We start from the raw sequence: 18,851 nt of genomic DNA on the forward strand, positions 1-18,851 counted from the left end.
GTCACCCCATTCTCGAATCTATAGAAATCATCAAATCAGACCAGAAAGAAAAAGCAAAGAGAAAGATAAAGAAAAAAGCATCAGGCAGAGATTGCTCCTTTGCTAGTTTTGTTTTAGTGGGTTACTTAAAAATACACCTTTTCTTAAGTAATCTTTCATTTATATCTCAAGAATTTAAGGAAGATAAGGCTAAGAGAAGTTGATTGAGACAGAAGAAGAATCTAATGCAGCTTTAGGTCCCCCGACGGAAAAAATAATAATAAATAAAGCAAGAAATTAGTTATGTAGGCAATTCCGATAAGTAAAGTAGATACTTTGATGTTTTTGAGGCTATTTATGGTGATTACTGAGCACAAGAATTGGGCAAGTCGTTATGCAGAATTTTTCTCTGCTAATTTAGCGGCTAGGTCCACATCCAACATCAGAGACAACATAAGTTATTTAATGCAATGATCAAATCAGTGATTAAAATCAAGAAGAAAAGAATAACAAAATTGTTCAACTGGGTCCCTTCAGATTAAGGAAATTGCTTTGGCTGAACACGAGGCTCATAAAATGGGTGCCACCAAAGTGATCCATTACGCCTAATTATGTGATTCACGACTTGGCCTTTTCTTGAATAGCGATCCAATTTGTTTTTGGTCCCGGGCGGTAAAATTCTTATCCATGAATCTCTCCCTCTCTCTCCAGATTCGAGTGGGAAAAAGCTTATACTGCATTAGCATTCAAAAGAACAATCTTTGGCCAAAAGAAATTCAAAAGAACAGTCTTTCTCTAGGTTCTCGCACGTGTGATTTACAAGATAATCATAATGATACATTATTATTTTAATAAATACCCACAATCTATTTCACAGATTCTTGCAATCCTGCAGCCATAAATTATGAATCTGAAGACATACATTACAATTACTTTCAAAATTTTGATCACTTCATTACCCAAGCTTGCTTTACATGGCGATCATAGATAAAACTCAGGGAAATATAAAAAAAAGGAGCACACTTACAATTTCAAGCACAAGCATTACTATGGCATAACAATATCTTATAGAAATACAAGGTGAGTCCTTCCAAATGGGAATAGTGAAAATCTGTAGTTTCTTGCGTATTTTCTTGTTTCCTCGTATTATACGTGGACCTCAGAGAATCCTCAAGCTCGCGTAGGAGGCTGTCTAGAATTCACCGCTCTCCTGAAGTGATAATTTGTCCAGGGATATATTCAGAATATATCATTATTGAAAAAAAAATGCACAGCTAAGCATTAAGGGACAAGAAGTCAAGAACAAGATACAAGGTGTACAGTGATGTTCTGTTTCGTGTACTAACAAGTCGCAAATCCCACTTAGAACAGAGATGTGTAGTGTGGTGGGTTGCTATTGAATTCAAATGGGGCTAAAAAGTGATTTCACGATCCTTCAATAAATTAATCAAGCTTTCCATAGAAAGTAAAAGGAGCCACACATAATGCTTGTTCCCTCCCTCCAATAACTAAAGTGACACAGTTCTTCCCCCAATGTCTTTTTCTGGTTCCTCATGAAAATAAGAGAAAGATTGGTTGTTAAAGAAGCTTTTAATAAAGAGCGAAAACTATTACTCCCTTCAGTGTTGCCAGTATTAGTCCCCGTCCTCTGTTTTTTTAAGTCACCTAACATGATAATACACTGTACAAGCCTAGGAGGCACCCTAAAGCTAAAGGATAAGCGTGAAAGTGTTTTAAACTCACAAGACTGTCTATTTTCACTCTCTCCAATTCCATTCTTAGCCCTTAACACACAATGACCGGACTGCTCAAGCCTTTCTCACAACCAGATCGTAAGTGAAACAGAGAAGAGTAGCATCTTGAAGCAATTTATTGAACTCGTTCTCTTGAGAAGGACTAGAAAGAGAAATTAAGCTCGCTGGTCAAAAAAAAAAAGAAAAAGAAAGAGAAATTAAGCTATAATGACAAAATATGCGGTGTCAAGTGCATTGGGACAACTATGAAAAACAGAACTTGTCTATGATAAAAGACAATGTGAGACACATCCACCTAGGCAATTAAAAATCTTATTATATAAAGATAGATAGTGGGGATTACATGGATAAATTGAAGGTAAGAGTGAAGAATAAAGTGAAATGAGTAGGTACCTGTTGTGAATGGGATCAGGTCCATTAGGTACTCGTCTCTTGCTGACATAGATCAGTCCAGACTTGGGATGCAAGGCGTGCCTCTCCATGTGAACCAACTTCAAGTGCTTGGAGATTACATTGTATGGAACTAGAACTGTCCTTTTGGTCTGACGGTTGAATGAGATTGCAAGAAACATAAACCAGATGACTCCCACAGAAACCAGAGCTCCAAAAAGAAACTTCCTAGTCCTAACCCCACCAAACCCCATAATGTTGTCTTAGTTCTTTAAGGCTGTCCACCACCCTGACAATTGAAGACAACGAGTCGAGAGTTTCTCAATGACACCATTCTAGCATTGACACAGGGGATGAAGAAGAGAAGGACAAGCTTTAGTGAAGTTGTTATGACTTGGCGGGTAGGGTAAGGAGGGAGTGGCTCTATTTAGAGGACAGAGTGATGGATAGAGAGAGAGAGGGAGAGAGTGAGAGAGACACACACAGAGAGGGAGGGGTCTAGGATTATGAGAGGCTGAGGAGAGAATAAATGAGCATATAAAGGTCAGGGAATGAGAAAAGTTAGTTGTGAGAGGAGGTGGGGTCCACTTGAGGCAAATGGCTTTGGGCATTTTCATGCAACGAAGAAAGGGGACCTCACTTTAATCTCCCAAATGACACTCTTATACTTCTGTTGGTGCTTTTGTGGATATGGAAACCTTTGGTAAAATGCAGGGGCACGCAATAATGTTAATGATGAAAATGTAATTCCGGCGCAGAGTAGAGACAATTCACAATAGAATGCCACTCACCCACTTTCACTAAAAAGAAGGGAAGACGACAACAGCTCACACGAAACACAACAAAAAAAACATCCCCTGAATCCTGCTGGTGGCATGTCATTTAACGAAAATCCTGTGAATAAATTTACTTTCCAAATTATAATTTGACGAGGCGGTGTTCGTCGTTTTCTGAGATGACAATGTGTGATTTTTTTCACAACAATGGCGGCTTAATTAAATGTTTCTTATCAGTTTTTAACTTTACATCATCCTTGAAAACTACTATAGAGTTGGCCTCGATTCTTCCAATGGGAACATGCATTGAGACATTCACGGAATTCGGTTTTCGTGTGTTCCAACTTCCAATTTTTGTGAATATAGAGCCGGACCTTTTTAATTAGGAGGTTCACATTTTAATAGACAACTGGATCAATTCTCTGAAATAGACTAGGGGCAAAAGATGATAGAAATAATAGAAAATGCAATTTACCCCGAACAATAATTAATTATTAATTGATTTATTTTTTTATATATGATAGAGTATTAATAAAAAAATTCAATTTTGCCACTCCTTGATTATATGATAGACACAATACCCCAAAAGAATTCCAAAAACGACGCCGTAACTGATATCCGGTTTGGCTCTAGGAAGCTGGAAGCCCGTTGGGACTCCGGCGGAACTGCTCGGAATAATAATTGTTCTTCCCAACCACATTTTCAGCAAAGTGAAGAGCTCTTGCTGTATTTCCCTGCAAGTCATTTTATTTTCCGCAGTTATTTGGTCCATTTCTCAGTGGCTACCTCTAAGCACACACTGAGCTTCCCCCCCCCCCCCCCATCTTCTTAACCTTTCTATTGCAGAATTCGTCCATACATAAGAAGCTCGAGAAGCTTTACTTGGATGAGGCTTTCAGTTGTTTTATTTTATTTTATTCATGAACTGTTTTTGCCCCTGTAATTGGCCATGTCTGATAATAGATTTGTTCAATAATCAAGGCTATTACAGACCTGGGACTTCACATTTTTCTGTCTATAATGTCAGATCTATTGAAGGTGGGTACATTTTTCCTTGGTGATGGTGCTGCAACCCATGCGGTGCATGTCCTGAACTTTAATCACTGGGCGTTTACATGTTGCTTTGTTGTAATGAAGTCTTTTTCCCCCTTCTTTTTTGGTTACTTTTGAATCTGTTTAATCTTGTGCCTTCGTATCATTTCGTAGTGATGCTTTCTAAAACCATTTCTGTAAGCCGTATTCTGATTTTTGGCAGGTGGTGCTCACTTTGGTCATGTTTCGTCCGTCAGTGGGAGAGATTGCTGCCGTGAAACTTTTAACATCTCATCCTGATGGATTAGGTTGTATGACTTAGATTTTTCTCCAATTTGACTATAATTTCTATTTAGATGCATATTTTGGGTTTACCCGTTTCTCCTCTTTATGGTTTACGCCATTGCTATATCATCATAGTCAAGCATCACCAAAGGCATGAATGATGAATCTTATCCTATCAGTGACTGAATCAAAAAATTGGTGACGCTGCTTTGCAAGTTCTTTGGATGACCACTTTGAGCTTGCCACACTGTATCTCCTCCATGCAGTTTTTTGTTTCATGCCTATCCTTCTGCCTTCTCTCTGCCTAATGTCTATAAACAACATGCTTCAAATGCTATTTCTATGAATTTGGCAGAGAACCGCAATGAGGTATCAAAAGAGAAAATAATTACTGATAAGTTCCACTAATAAATAAAGTTTTTTATTTTTTGAAAATATTCATTACAAACTGTTCTTTTATCATTAAAATTTTTCAGTAATTATATTTTTTTATTTAGGACCTCATAGTAGTTCTGCCAAAAAAAAATGTAGTTAATTTCTCGTATGCCGGGGATATTTGTTTATATGGAATAGCTCCATGTTAACAATGATAATCGTACAATACTCCTTAGCAACGCCTAAGTTGCCTATTATAGGAAGTTTACGCATTCATTTTCACATATATTTTTAATTATTTTTCTAGCAGGGATCATTAGAAGCCCATTCTCAAGATGAAATTACAGCTTTCATTCGCTTCCATAATCTTGATGCGGATGATATGAATCTTAGAAGCCAGCGCAGCGTAAATCCCAAGGAGTCGAAAAGATTTTACCGAACATTTTCCGAACATGATGGGTCCCAGTGAATGTCCATCAGGAGACTAAATGTTGGAAATCATAAGAGCTGGAAAATTAGGTGTTATTCGGCACATCGTTTCAAACTGAAGCAATGAATGTACAAATTCACAACACAGGTACTGAGCATAACGCAGAGGCTGTTTCTTGCTTTGGTCCTTTAATGTCACCTTCAAAGATGCAATGTACTACGTGTAATAGCAACTGATCAATGACGGTACCAAGCTCGCCACAAGCCACACTCGTATTATAATACTTGCTGAGAAGAAACTGTGATGCTAAATTTCCGGAGAACTTGCTCTGCACTTAATTATATTTTCAGCTCATGGGATTCCATATTATATTTATAACCACCCTCATTGAAAGTTTGTAACAAATCAGGATACTCTCTCATAAATTTAACAACAGTAAAAAGAGAGAGGTGTGCTGTAGTGGACCATGAACAGAAACGCGGATTTGACTCAAGTGAGACTCACCATAGCAGGGATTGAATCTTCCTACTACCTACGATGGGTGTGTTGTAGTGGACCATGAACAGAAACCCTGCCCACATCACGAGACCGGTAGCTCGGCCATTATTAGACTGCCATATCATGAATTTCGTCGAACCCACCATGATGAAACAATTGCCCAGCAAATTAACAGCACCCGCATTACGTAAAATTCTTATCTGCTCTTCTTTTGGGCCCATGTTGGTCCATAAATTGCCAATAGGGTCCGCCCGAACCGTCTATCGGTTATCTGGGGTTTCATACAAAGCCATGAACAAACTCGGTCAGACTGCGCATGTCTTGAAGCTCCACGACAGTATGATAAACTATAAATGCAGTATTAAGGTCGCATTTTAAGTTACGAAATAATAGTAGTATAACGATTAGCATATATTGGGAGCATCTTGCGTATATAATAGAGAAAATCCCAGCTTCTGAAGCGTTATTATAGGCTGTATTATTAAGCACTTCAATTACCTTCACGAGGCATCCACAGGAATCCAGCATGACAGTTCTTGAAGGATACTCAACTACCTAGACAACGACAACATAGAGTATAAATTTGGCGAGCAGAAAGCCTTTTCACTGAGAACATACAAGTTGAAAAACTGCAACTTACAATAAAAGTGTCTTCTCCAATCAAGACTGATTCTGAAATTTGCCTCATCAGCACCCCATAATCAACTTGTGTATAAGGAGGGGTGACACTAATGTAATCAAAAGGACCGTTGTTACCTGCATGCAACAACTTCAAATTTGTAAGAAAAGAAACGATAACTTGGTGGGTCGCTCAGATTCAAAGGCTAAAGAGAACAGTAAGGATGCAGACATGAATAGTTTAGAGGATGTTCCAAAGAAAATTTCCCGTTAGATTCCAAGAGTGTTTTGTGAGCATTCTACGGCAGAGGGGCGTGAAGGTGTTGATTTTTCTTCCACTCCCTCTTATTCTTTTACTGTTCCTTTATCTACAATTTGGGATTCTGGCATTGTTACATGTTATTTTCATTTAGTCTCTAAACTCCCAGTCACTCAAACTCAGCAGCTCAGTACGTCTAAGCTAGTTCACATTTAGAAGGCGTGAAACAATATTTTTCTCACACATAAATCCTTATCTTTTAAAGCAGTGGATTCCTAATAGGTTATGTGTCCTTGCATAGATAGATTCAAAGGGAAAAGGAGTACATGCCTACAAATTGCTCTGCACGTTCTAAGAAATTTTCCACACGTACAGTGTGAATGACTGAAGCATCAAGGAATTCAGTCCACTCTAAATTTGGACGCAAAACATCTGATACAACCCAAGGATCCATCTCAACAAAATGCACCTGAAAATTTTTCATCACAAAAATGACATTCCAAGCAAAAAATATAATGATTGCTGCAAACTATCAGAATCAGCAAGGTAGAGTGATAGAACTCCTCTTTTATGGTACCTCAGAACAGCCTCGGCTGAGTGCTTCAATTCCAACAGAACCTGTACCACTGTACAAGTCTAACCAGCGCCCTGGCCTCAAGGATGCAGGACAGCCACCAGCCACCTTAAGATTTTAAAGCATAAATGAGAGTTGCAGCACCAAACAATGTACAAACCAAATAAAAATTACAACAAATAATTCATAACTGAGCCAGCGTGCAGAGGATATAAATATAACACATGGAATTAGCACCTGTAATATGTCAAAGGCTGCACCTTTAACCACTTCCATCATGGGCCGCACATCCATGCCCTTTGGAGAAAGCAACTTCTTTCTTCGAGCCTTTCCTCCAATAACCTGTATTGACAATGGAAATAAAATCCTATTTCTCTGTGCCATAACTATGCCGAATCTTCAATTACAATTTATGACTTAGGGGGTCTTTGAAAACGACAAAAAGCACTTTTAAGCATTGTTTTCATGTAAATCAAACGTAAATCAAGACAAAACTCATTTTATACTTGGAGGTGTTTGGAACGTCTGAAAGTACATGACATGATGACAAGACAAAATTCATCTGTCATGCTTAGCTCCAATTCCGTAAAATCACTTTTAAAACCGTGTTTCATCCCAACACCTAATCACTTTTAGAAAACAAAAATTTCAAGGTCTTCATCCACGGATAAAGTTCAGAGACTTCCAAGAGTAAAGCAAAGGTGTACCTGAAGCAACTTATGCGTAGTCCGCGCAGGCTTAGAGTCCTCTGGTGAGTCGGGCTGCCCTCTCCGCGTTTTTGGCTGTTCCTTTTTCTTCTTGAACTAATTAGCCACAATCAAAGGAAATGGGAACCAAATGAACACGAACAAAAACGTCAAATTCATAGAAGAGTAGAAGACGCGAATGTCAAACTTTTTTCGGCATAGAATTCAAGAGAGATGTAAGATACCTTAGGGGAAGCTTGAGATAAGAACTCGTCGGCATCGTAGCCATACCGCTCAAGTAAGATTCTTTTCTCCTCACTCGCCAATCCATTACCCGATTCTACAACCATTGAAGGAATAAAAGAGCCTAATTAAGGTGGGCATAGAAGTCGATAGAAAACCCCAACCAGGTTTTAAAATGAACGGGAGAAACTAAAAAAGTAACAAAAACGAACTTACGATAACATACGACGACGAGAGCCGATGATAGCCTATTAGTGGGTCTGGAGCAAATATCCACGACAGGAAGAGATGAAGGACATAATGAGCCAAAATTTGATTTTGTATTTACAAGTAGTGGTGAGAGTATTGGAGGCGACGAAATCGCCATTTCCAGAGCTCGAATCTGATAGCTCGAAAAATTTGTGCGGTTATACGTCGAAAGTGTTCGGACAGGAAAACGGGGGGGGGGGGGGGAAACTTGTTTATTAAGCTGCTAGACCAGCTGTTGAACTTCGGAGTTTCGATGTGTTGAGGCACAACCACTTTCAGCCGCGGAAGACGCCCCCGCCATTTCACGACCAGACACCAGCCTGTCTCGGACCGTTTGCCGAAACAAGATAAAACGACGGAAAACGACAACCAACGCACGGATTTTTTTTTTTTTAACTTGTTTGCCGAGTTCTTCAAAACTAAATAAAACAATAAAACAGATTGATTTTTTTTCTTTTTTTTTTTTTTCCTTTTTACTAAGAAAAGTGATTGAAATTTAGTCCAAACGAATTAAATTAAACTTAAAAAAAATAAATAATTGTAAAATCATATATAATCTAATGATAAGCTTTTAAAATGTAAAGGAAAATGTTTGATATATATATATATATATATCTGCAGAAACAGGTATAATAATTTTATATAAATAAATAGACGACTAACTCACAGTGTGAATATGATTTTGTTTTTGTCTATTAAATGAAAGAACCACTTAAGGTGTGCTAAAGTATTTTCTTTTCCTTTTTTTTGGGAGAAAAGGCAATTTTATTCCAACCAAAAGATTAAAAGACACATAAGTAAAGGGCTTCATCAACTAAAAGATTGAATCTTGTTTCTCGAATAATGCATTCACACAGGCTAATAGTGTTTCGTGGTTTGGAGAGATAAGAAAAGAAAGAGATTATTAATCCACTCCAAGTCAATGCGGTCATAGACTATTATTACTGCATGAACATTGATATCTCCGTTTGTATTTTCTTCTGACATTAATATCTTATTTGTATTCTCCTGTTTTAAGTACATGATGAGGGTTGAGAGAGTTGCGACCATGGAATTTGAAAGCTTCAAGGATTAAAACCGTCAAGTTGAAAATTCCAACATTCTATCATTGGCAACCCAAAAAAGAAGCTATTATCATCGCATTGCGTATAATACTCTTCTCATTCCGGCAATGCTTTATTGAACAAAATATCCACAACAAATTCAAGAAAACTAGGATGATCTAACTGACATGTAAAATACTATCTTCAGTCCTTACTATAAGATATTGTTTAATTTTTATTTTAGTTCTCAATTTAAAACTCCAATCTATTTTGTCTCTTATATTTATTTATTTTTGCAAAGATAATTCTTTTAATAATAGTAGTTCCGGTCAATAAACTTGATTGGTAAGGATATTTTAGGAAAAATGACACATATTTAGTACAAATAACTAATTTAACTTATTTTTTAAATTTACTTAAATTAGTCAATTAGCTCTTATATTGAGAACTGAAAATAGTATAACTGGACAGCATATCCATCTTTCCTTATATACACACATACACATATGTATATACACCATAATGATTTTTACACGATACATGTGAGTATACATTGTAACCTTGGTTTCTTAAAGGGAGAATTACAATAAGATCCAGGAAAGGAAAAAAAAATTACAAAACAAATCTAAAAAGTTGTCCATCCTTGCTCTAAAGTTTGTCATTACAAACTGTTAAGGTTGTTGTTAGAACCTTTTAATAATTTTTTTTTTGTTGGACTTGATTGTATTTCCCCCTTTCTAAATGACAATGAAATAGTGGTAGAATCATGCAGAGCAATAACATTGAACTCTGACCACAATCAAATGACAAAACCTAACAGATTTGCACATACTAAAAAGAAAAATAAACCCCAAAACTATACAATCCCAATAAATATGATGAATCGTACATCGTATATACTATGTACATGGATTGAATATATTTAACGCATGCAACGCCCAAAAATGGAAGACAAAATATTTTTGTGCACCTTACCTTCAGATTTATGTGATGAAAAAGATTTGTTGAGATCGTCAGTTGAATCGAACACTTTATCGTTTTTCAATTCTTCCGGTTGTGTTAGGGTTTCACTTTCTTTCTGTAAGTATTTACATGGGAGATTGCAACGCCGTTCCCGCTCTTTGATTCGATGGCTTGAGTTGTCCATATCCGACCAGAAGAGCCTTGTCGTCGAAATGAAAAAGATGATCTCTGCAAAGTAGCCATGCTTCGCTTATTATTTTTCTCTCCTCCTTCAAGCTCCTTATTTCATTTCTCTTTTATTAGTCTCCTTTTTGTACACCAACCTTGTTACATGAAAGCCTACCAAAAAGTATTGTGAATCTAAGTCAGTCATTATAATGTTTGATTGGTTCCAATTCATTTACTTAACGGGCAGCTGCAAATATAGCAAATGCAGACTTAAGATTGATTCATTAGTTCAGTGGTTAATAAGTTGGATGATCATATATGGTGACGCGATACTCTAGGAATATAATTAGGGAAGCTGTTAGTTGATTATGCTTTCTTTCGGTTCTATTTATCTATGTTATAATTTAATTTAGTTAGTTTTCTTCTTCATTATCTTTTACTTATTTAGTGCACAATAAAATATTTCGATCACAGACATTTTTGTATTTAGTTTTTCTTCGAATCATCCAATTTGGAGTAATTAGATGACCCGTTTGATTGCTATTCTTAACGCACTTTAATCAAGAAAATGACGGTCTCAAGCTAAAACTCTTGTTTTGCAGGGGGGAAAAAAAGGGTTTCTAAACCAGAAAATTGAACAGTTTTGAGCAACGGGTCACCTACAAGATGTTCCCAACTGGCAATCTCTTGTCATGGTTTTCTCCAGAAACGGAGAATAGCTTTTGAAAAAGGCTTGCATACACTCCCAGTTTCTTTTTTTTTTTTCCCAAAAAGAAAAAAAAAGTGATTACTTTGATCATATGCCGAATATACTGCAACTAATAGTGAGTAATAGATGGTCGTATGAATGCACTCTGCATATCGCGTCTCAAAACCGATGACGAAAAAGCTAGTCCAGGCTGAGTAAATAACGGTCAGTAACCGCTAAATAAGTTATTGCCGGGAATGCAAGACAAGAGCCAAAAAAAAATGGATGCTATGTATGTACATGAAAAGTGTGTTAGTGAATATAAATATATCATAATTCAGGATGTGATGGAGAGCTACAAACGTAAAGGGCTTTCACTAAGAAGAGCAGACATTGCAACTCTTCCTGCAATATCCTCTGGCTGCATCATTTCCAACCATATAAAGAGAGTTCTTCTCACATTCACCTCTTTTAGCCCAGTCTGCGCAATTCTCATTCTCATCCACACATTTCCCAGAATCACTTGGCTTTATTATTGGTTTATTATAGTCCGCCACATGTATCCACTTAGTTGCTGACCACTTCTCCCCCTTTATCACTGGGCAGCTTCCGTGCAAGCTGCTAAGATCTGTCGTTGCGTCCAGATGAAGGCTGAAGAACAGCAAGGCATCCCCCTTTTCAGGTTTTACTGCATTTGTAAAAACGCCAAAATATAAGGCAGTAAGCCCACTTTGATAACGGCAGGCAAGACGTTATTCATTAATAGACAAGTTACAACAAATGAGAACAGCCACACAAAGACGATCGATTTGGTTTATCAAATGCGAACTATCTGATAGCCCAAATATTTAATTGATCATAACTCGTATTTTTTCTTTTCCAAGTGTAGATTTTCAACAGGAAAATGTCGTTATCTTACTGGCCATAAATGGCCTTGTAAAATCATTTTGACAAAAGAGTAATCATGCGACATTAAACACACCTGAACTTATAGCTCTAAACCAGTCCCCTCAATTCCCACAAGGAGTTTCGAACCATGCTTGTTTGAAATGTTCAAAATCAAGCATAATAACATTAACAAGTCCCAATGCATTTATAGTCTGTTACTACCATCCGGGAAAAAAAAAAAAAATCATACCGGCATAGCCTCTGTGAGCACATTCAGACCAATTCTCATCCTTTGGCTGGGACGACTTTGCCTACAGACAGAGAACAATTTACTTTCTCTTGTTTAATTTGTGGGGAGTGGGATATGAAAAGGGACCATCAGAGGATCAAATTCACAAGAACTCATCACCTCAGAATTGGGAAAAATTGTCTCCCCACCCTTCTCAACATCGGACAAATACATCAGCACAGTGGCCACCCGGTGGCCACCCATTCGCTGATTAACCTCATCATGAAAAAAATCAAAATGTGGCTCATACTTTTGACCATTCTCATAGTGCAATATTTGAATAGGCTCGCCATTCTCTGATGACACAAGTAACTTCAGGACAGGAACCAGACAAAAATAAAGAGAAAATCAACCATAAAAATATTATTGCCGAAATGCCGTGTTGCATTATTACCTTTTGGAAGGAAGGTCCATGCAGCAATTCTTTCTTCAATGCGGGAAACTACGTCATCCTTTAAGGTAAGACATCAAAATTCAATAAATTTAATATGCATTCGTCACATGACTATAATAAAATAAAACATAAAGCTCAGGGAAGCACAGATACTTTGCAACAAAATCTTGTGCAGAAATTTAATATGCCTATTTTTTTTCCTCAAAACACAACAGAAGTTATATTAATGAAAAGAAAACGAACGAAGAACCACCAAAAATACAGGTGATAAACATTTCACCCATTGCCTTGTGAATCTTTGCAGATGAGAAACAGTAAATCTTTGCTTCCTAAGGGTGAAGGGAGAGATCTGTAAAGATTGCAGGAAAGCTAACTGATCGAATTTTATGTAAATGTAAGAATCAGAAGATTAACAGCATTATGACTGGATAATGTTGAATAGAAGTTAAACGAATGTCAGCACATTCACCTAGCAATTTCAATTTGGGGGTTCCCTTTTGTGGCCAATACCACTTCCGCATGCTTTACTTTATCTACAACTAGTCTATCTCTACACCTTCTCCCTAAATCAACAAAACACAAGAAAACTGGTTTCTCTCATGTTTTACTTTCTGATCAATAAATTCTGAGAATCCATCTTTCCAACAAAACCACAAGCAAAACTTCTTTCTTTTTCCTAAACCATATTATTTTCTCCTGACATGTATTATAATTACAACAGCAACATATCTTGCTCTTACTACAACATAATTACAAGAAGAACAAATCTCCACCTCCTACATCACGACCAAAACAAAGCACATGTTTAGCAGGTTCAGCCTTACAAAGAGAGGTACCATAATTAACCATACCTGGGCATATTCAAGGAACATTCCAGAGCTTGTTCTGACTGTACTCGCTACACTTTTGCCCGACTCATTATCCGCTACCATGGACTTTTCTAGCTTATCCTTCGCCTAATACCACAATTTTAACCATTGAATTTAATCAAAACATGCAAATTCGTCCTAAGTCCTGGCGCTCCGGATGCTATAAATAGAAGAAAGACCAGACCAGATTTAAAAATTAACAAGGCTCTAACCAGAAGGATCAAATGGTCGCATTCTTCCTCAGACAAGAATCCCTTGTATACAAAAGCTCTGAATGCCACAATTGAGAAACAGAGTAAAATCAGAGCAGCCTACAATCTAATAATTAAGGAAAGAACAAGAGGAAAGAGCAAATACCTAGGATGCCACGAGAGTTGAGTGACCCGAGCGGGATCAACCGCCACTGAAGAACGTTCTTTGTTTAATTTAAGCACTGATCCGCGCCTGCAAAAGATATAGGACAAATTGTGACTTTATTCGGGGAGAAAAATTGAAACTTAATGTTTTATCTCGCATGTTTTCGTATGCGCAAGTAGACAAACATAGAAAAGGAGGTGTAAAATTACGTGCTCGTGTCTTCCACCGACTTCCGCAATCGAATTGAAGAAACAGATAGATCAGGGAGAATACAGAGAAAACTGAGAGAAAGTGCCAGAAACTGCCGATAATCCATGAAAAAGAATACAAATAACCTAACCTAATTAGAACTTAGAAGGGAGGTAGCCAAAACGTTCAACAGTGCAATTTGAGTTATATGCGGAAAAAGACAACACAAGTACAACAAAGCAAATGAATAAGTAGGGGAATTTCTTCGCAATTGTTCTTCGGTGCGGAATCTGATTAAGCAATGCAACAACATACGCGTGCCCCACTGAATTTTGATCTTTCTTTTTCTTTGTTGCTGTGTGAACCTCAATGGCACTCAGTCCAAAGCCTCTTTGATCAGGAACGGAAAAATAGCTTGCTTTTCATTTTATTTTTACTTTTATCTATTCTTGCAAAAAATAATTATTCCCTCCATAGTCCATGTTTTACATCTAGCTTCTGACTATATAAACGGTAACATGGAAATATTTTATTGAAGTTTTTTGTTTTTGAGCTGAAGGAAATATTTTATTGAAGTTGACACACTCTAATTACGCAGAACAAAGACAGCTAACTCCATCCATGTTTTGACGTCAGCGCTAATAAAATGGTGAGGTGGCTGTCACGTGGAAATATGGTGATTGAATCAGCCCTCCCTTTCATATTGGTCAAAACTTACTCCTTATTCGCTCTCAAAAGTACAGACACTAATTGTTTGATTTAATTTGTAAACGATTGTGCTCTCAGGTCTATTTTAAATAATTAGATTCTGTTTGGATGTCTCCTCAAACTATAATTTGAAAAAAAAAAAAAACTGCCAAACAGGAACAATTCTGAAAAAACCATAGTTTTATACTTAAAACTATAGTTTCAGAAGAAGTGAGTTTATTCTACTCCTAACTCAAATTGGAGAGTCTGTCAGAATAGATTTCAATGATAATATGACTTTAACACCCATCAATTATTTTTTTATAAACATATTTAATCTTATATTTTATAAATATATACACATATTAACTATTTATTAATTATATTATCTTATATATTATTAATTATATTGGTAAAAAATATATTATTAACAATTTTATTTTTTCAAATTAAAATATATTATAAAATCTATCTTTTATATGATTATAATATTAACTTGTACTTTTTTAATAATTTGAACAACTATCCAAATATTCTTACTTTATCAAAATTATTTTTTTACAAAATCTATTCTCTCAAAAATCTATTTTTCAAAAATTATTCTCAAAACCATAATTTGGTTTCTTACATGCACCCGTTTAATAGTAGAGCTTGCCATTAAAAAAAGAATTGAATATTTGCAGAGCTTGTCATTTGAAAAAAAGAAAAGAAATTAATAAATTTAAAGGATATTGATGAAGCGACAAGGGAAAAAGCTTGGTCTTGGGTGAAGTACTGATTTATCATTGCGGGAGGCTGTTCCTGTTTCTATCATCTCACCATCGATTGCCTCTTCAACAGCTAGCGAAAGAAATGCAATTATTAAAGCGTCATGTTCGTAATAAAACAAGTGCTGTAATTGCAGAGGAATAAAGCAACAGTTGAAACCATTCAAAAGCAACCATCCCTCTTACTTTTTCAAGTGAATATGCAAGAAAAGTAACAGATCAGTGAGATGCAGACGTTACATTTTCACGTTCCCAAATGCAGCCATTTCCACACAACACTGTAGCTTTTATCCATGTGTGAGGTCTTGTTCAATTTTTCCTTTTCACGAAGTACATTTTGTTGGGTTAAAAGTCTCGCACAAATCTATTCAGTTCTCACAATTTCACGTATCAGACAAACACAGAAAAAAGTTCGCCTCCTCCTTTTGTTTCTGCTCTTTCTTTTTCTTTCATTTTCCTCGTGCATTGTCAGAAAGTGTTTGTGCATGAACAAATTGTTCTTGTGGGTTGTGATACCTATTTCTTCATTTCTTCTCTTTTAGCCAGAATCGTAACTTTATTGCAACACAGAAGAAAGAAAATCACGGGAAGGAATGAAACTAAATGGAATGCCAACAATGTACATCAAAAAAATTCAAACTCCAAGTAAGGACCTGAAGACCTGTCCGAATTATCAGAGTTTCCTTTGTTATTAACTGGCACTGACGGCTTCAAAGTCTCATTCAAAACTGCAAGATCTAGTGGTTTTGGGATCAGTGGGGGTTGGTTGCTACGAACTAGAGCCCAATTAACACTTTGAAAGAAAGGATGTTGTTTGATCTCAGAGGCACCTCTCTGAAACCCAAGCCTCTTCTTTGGGTCTTTCACAAGCAATCCTCTTATCAAATCCTTAGCAGCAAAACTGATGTTTGATCCTTCAGGAAACTTAAGAGGCTGCCCAACAACGTTGAATAGTGTCTCTCGGTTTCCATTGCCCTTAAATGGTGTCTTCGCATGCAACAACTCATACAAGAAAATACCAAATGTCCACCAATCCACAGCACTACCATGTCCATCGCCTCTTACAATCTCCGGGGCTAGATATTCATGAGTCCCAACAAATGACATAGAGTGAGCGTTGGTTGGCTCAGCAATAAGCATAGGATATGAATCTGGGTTTGTTGAATTTTGTTTAGCACTCTTTGACTTCGTCTTTTTAGAATTGAAAACATGGGGTTTGAAGCAAGAAGGCTGCAACTGCAGGCACGAAGGCTCCACACAAACAGATAGCTTGCAAGATGGGTCTATGCACGAAGATGGCTCGACACAGTAGGAAGAAACCCGACAAGACGGTTCCTCGTTGGACTGAACAAGGGTAGGTCTCACACAACATCTTAATGATAGATCAAAATCAGAGAGCATGATATGACCGTCCTCCCGAACCAGTACATTCTCGGGCTTCAAGTCCCTGTATACCACCCCCATCATGTGGAGATACTCGAGAGCAAGAAGAACTTCAGAAGCGTAAAACCTGCAAAGACAAAAACTTGGAACATAAATTTTCCCATTTTCGCATAGATTGGTTTTTCACGTCACTGGATAACAAATTAAACAGAATGTACCACGTTCTTCTACTGACCTTGCAGCTTGCTCTGTGAAATGCTTGCCTGGCTGGCGCTGGCGGAGGACGTGAAGATCACCACCATTACAGAACTCCATAAGCAAGCAAGAGAATTTCTCTGTTTGGAAATGAGAATAAAGGGTGGGAAGGAAAGGGTGGTCCAAGGAACCCAAAATGTCCCTCTCAGTCTGGACTCTAGACATCTTTCTCCTCGCAGTCAACTTTGCCTTATCCATGACCTTCATTGCGAAGAGACAACCCTTCCCTTTAAGCTCGGCCAGATACACGCTCCCAATGTCCCCAAAACCCAGCTTCTTCAATAGCCTGAAATGTCCCAAACCCAAATCTCCGTACTTAGCTTTCACGAACTGTATGGCATCCCATCGAATATCGTTGCCTTTGTGAGGCTTGCAAGGGCAAAAGCTCCTAAGACTTGAATCATCGGCATCACAGCTGTTAGAGTAATTGCTCATACAGCTGGAGCTGCTCTTGTAACATTCGTCATAACTGTTGGATTCTGTGCTGCTTTGAGACTCAACATTGCTATTATTGCTCATCTTGCCAACGCTAGGATCTTGGAGGGAGCAGACGAGAGAATCAGAATTGATGTTCTCGGCATCATTACCAAGTGTCTCGTCCATGACCCAGAAGAGGCTACTGGTTCACAGGGTGTTAGATGAGGGTTATATAAAAACGGAGGCGGTCAAGGTGGTCAAAGAGAGAGAAAGACGTGGGCGCCAATGATGCTAGGTGAACATGGGGACCAAGAAGAGGGTTAAAAAAACTTGGACTCTGATGCACAGAACTCGAACTTTTTGCCCCAAAAATTATTTTATTCTTGGGAGAGATTCATTACCAAAGAGATCAAGCTTTAACATTGCTCAAAAAAAGCATATCCTTGTAAAAAATTGAAGAACAAGTAGGTATGGAAATTTGAATTTGGGAGAATGAAGGGTGATGGACCCAAGGAGTGAAGTGGGTCGGGGGAGGAGTCCGTGTGAAGCAGTGCCCCGGAAAATGTTACAGCATCGTGACAAAACACAGGGGACGAGAGAGGGACAAGCGGACAACCAACAGGAAGAGTCCAGGAGAGACCCTAGTTACGAGGACTAGGCTTGAGATTTTCTAAACAAACACATTTCCTTTTCTCTAAAACAAGACAGATTCTTTAAAATTATGTAAACTCTATCCAAAAGGACTAATTGTGTCAAGCATTAATTCATTTCGATCGTATAGATGAGTTATCAAAGAGGAAGAGGTGGTGATGGGAGGAAGGGATATGGTAGGTACTAGGTTGGGCCAGGACAAACCCAGGAATGGGCGGATATAGGGACTAGGGAGGACGCAGGCACGCCTGATACAATGACAGCAAAAATGGCAGGGTTATGGAAGGCTTGGGTTTTGAAGAGGTTTGGTAAGCAGAGTGGGAGCAAGGCAGCGAGCGACCAAGCCACCAAAGGCCATAGCTTGCACCCGCTGCTACGTTTTGTCATAAATGATACCTCATCGTTAGATGAATCTCAAAGATAAAATATGTTAAGATTCTATATTTACTGTCGAAAGAAGTAATTCTTGTCAATTATTCCCAGCGAAATATGGGCTTAAACGCATATAAGCCCGCCCATTTGACTGTTTAATCTGTCGGTCAAATATTTATTGTTAGAGTTTTGTCTCATGCTATCTTCGAGAACTAGTTTGTAATTTATGATAAATTATTATCTTTTATTCCTAATATAAAAACTAGTTAACTAGTTTAAATAGATTAAAAAAATTAGTTAAGTTAGTTATTTGTAATAAATAT

The 18,851-nt window shown here is 37.5% G+C and overlaps 4 protein-coding genes across 4 annotated transcripts; all 4 read right to left on the reverse strand.

Moving 5' to 3' along the window:
* Positions 1-859: 859 nt before the first annotated feature.
* LOC114735141 (CLAVATA3/ESR (CLE)-related protein 25) lies at positions 860-2,590 on the reverse strand. Its single transcript, XM_028922808.1, has 2 exons — positions 2,127-2,590; positions 860-1,189 (listed from the first exon to the last, which is right to left on the reverse strand). The coding sequence occupies exons 1-2, from the start codon at positions 2,375-2,377 to the stop codon at positions 1,150-1,152; spliced, it is 291 nt and encodes a 96-aa protein (XP_028778641.1). The 5' UTR covers positions 2,378-2,590; the 3' UTR covers positions 860-1,149.
* Positions 2,591-5,309: 2,719 nt separating this feature from the next.
* On the reverse strand, positions 5,310-8,434 carry LOC114735140 (putative rRNA methyltransferase YlbH). Its single transcript, XM_028922807.1, has 9 exons — positions 8,116-8,434; positions 7,902-7,996; positions 7,678-7,773; positions 7,208-7,312; positions 6,974-7,078; positions 6,727-6,865; positions 6,160-6,275; positions 6,018-6,074; positions 5,310-5,790 (listed from the first exon to the last, which is right to left on the reverse strand). The coding sequence occupies exons 1-9, from the start codon at positions 8,264-8,266 to the stop codon at positions 5,716-5,718; spliced, it is 939 nt and encodes a 312-aa protein (XP_028778640.1). The 5' UTR covers positions 8,267-8,434; the 3' UTR covers positions 5,310-5,715.
* Positions 8,435-11,200: 2,766 nt separating this feature from the next.
* Positions 11,201-14,413, reverse strand: LOC114735158 (probable prolyl 4-hydroxylase 7). The gene is made up of 8 exons (XM_028922829.1): positions 14,017-14,413; positions 13,808-13,894; positions 13,663-13,720; positions 13,433-13,537; positions 12,582-12,639; positions 12,308-12,483; positions 12,149-12,209; positions 11,201-11,698 (listed from the first exon to the last, which is right to left on the reverse strand). Exons 1-8 carry the CDS (start codon positions 14,121-14,123, stop codon positions 11,388-11,390), a joined length of 963 nt encoding a protein of 320 aa, XP_028778662.1. The 5' UTR covers positions 14,124-14,413; the 3' UTR covers positions 11,201-11,387.
* Positions 14,414-16,074: 1,661 nt separating this feature from the next.
* On the reverse strand, positions 16,075-17,691 carry LOC114735174 (serine/threonine-protein kinase D6PK-like). The gene is made up of 2 exons (XM_028922850.1): positions 17,069-17,691; positions 16,075-16,960 (listed from the first exon to the last, which is right to left on the reverse strand). Exons 1-2 carry the CDS (start codon positions 17,689-17,691, stop codon positions 16,075-16,077), a joined length of 1,509 nt encoding a protein of 502 aa, XP_028778683.1.
* Between the last annotated feature and the right edge of the window lie 1,160 nt (positions 17,692-18,851).

This window comes from Neltuma alba, unplaced genomic scaffold, assembly GCF_004799145.2.
Source record: "Neltuma alba isolate B1F8T4 unplaced genomic scaffold, ASM479914v2 tig00013179_pilon, whole genome shotgun sequence".
NCBI lineage: Eukaryota > Viridiplantae > Streptophyta > Magnoliopsida > Fabales > Fabaceae > Neltuma > Neltuma alba.

Coding starts and splice junctions, on each gene's coding strand:
- LOC114735140 (XM_028922807.1), bottom strand. CDS start 8,266: ATGGCGATTTCGTCGCCTCCAATACTCTCACCACTACTTGTAAATACA. Junction 7,313..7,677: donor CTACGCATAAGTTGCTTCAG/GTACACCTTTGC, acceptor TTGTCAATACAG/GTTATTGGAGGAAAGGCTCG. Junction 5,791..6,017: donor CCTGTGGATGCCTCGTGAAG/GTAATTGAAGTG, acceptor ATGAAACCCCAG/ATAACCGATAGACGGTTCGG.
- LOC114735174 (XM_028922850.1), bottom strand. CDS start 17,691: ATGGACGAGACACTTGGTAATGATGCCGAGAACATCAATTCTGATTCT. Junction 16,961..17,068: donor TTCACAGAGCAAGCTGCAAG/GTCAGTAGAAGA, acceptor TTGTCTTTGCAG/GTTTTACGCTTCTGAAGTTC.
- LOC114735141 (XM_028922808.1), bottom strand. CDS start 2,377: ATGGGGTTTGGTGGGGTTAGGACTAGGAAGTTTCTTTTTGGAGCTCTG. Junction 1,190..2,126: donor CCTGATCCCATTCACAACAG/GTACCTACTCAT, acceptor TTATCACTTCAG/GAGAGCGGTGAATTCTAGAC.
- LOC114735158 (XM_028922829.1), bottom strand. CDS start 14,123: ATGGATTATCGGCAGTTTCTGGCACTTTCTCTCAGTTTTCTCTGTATT. Junction 13,538..13,662: donor GCGACCATTTGATCCTTCTG/GTTAGAGCCTTG, acceptor TTGTGGTATTAG/GCGAAGGATAAGCTAGAAAA. Junction 12,484..12,581: donor ATGGACCTTCCTTCCAAAAG/GTAATAATGCAA, acceptor TTGTGTCATCAG/AGAATGGCGAGCCTATTCAA.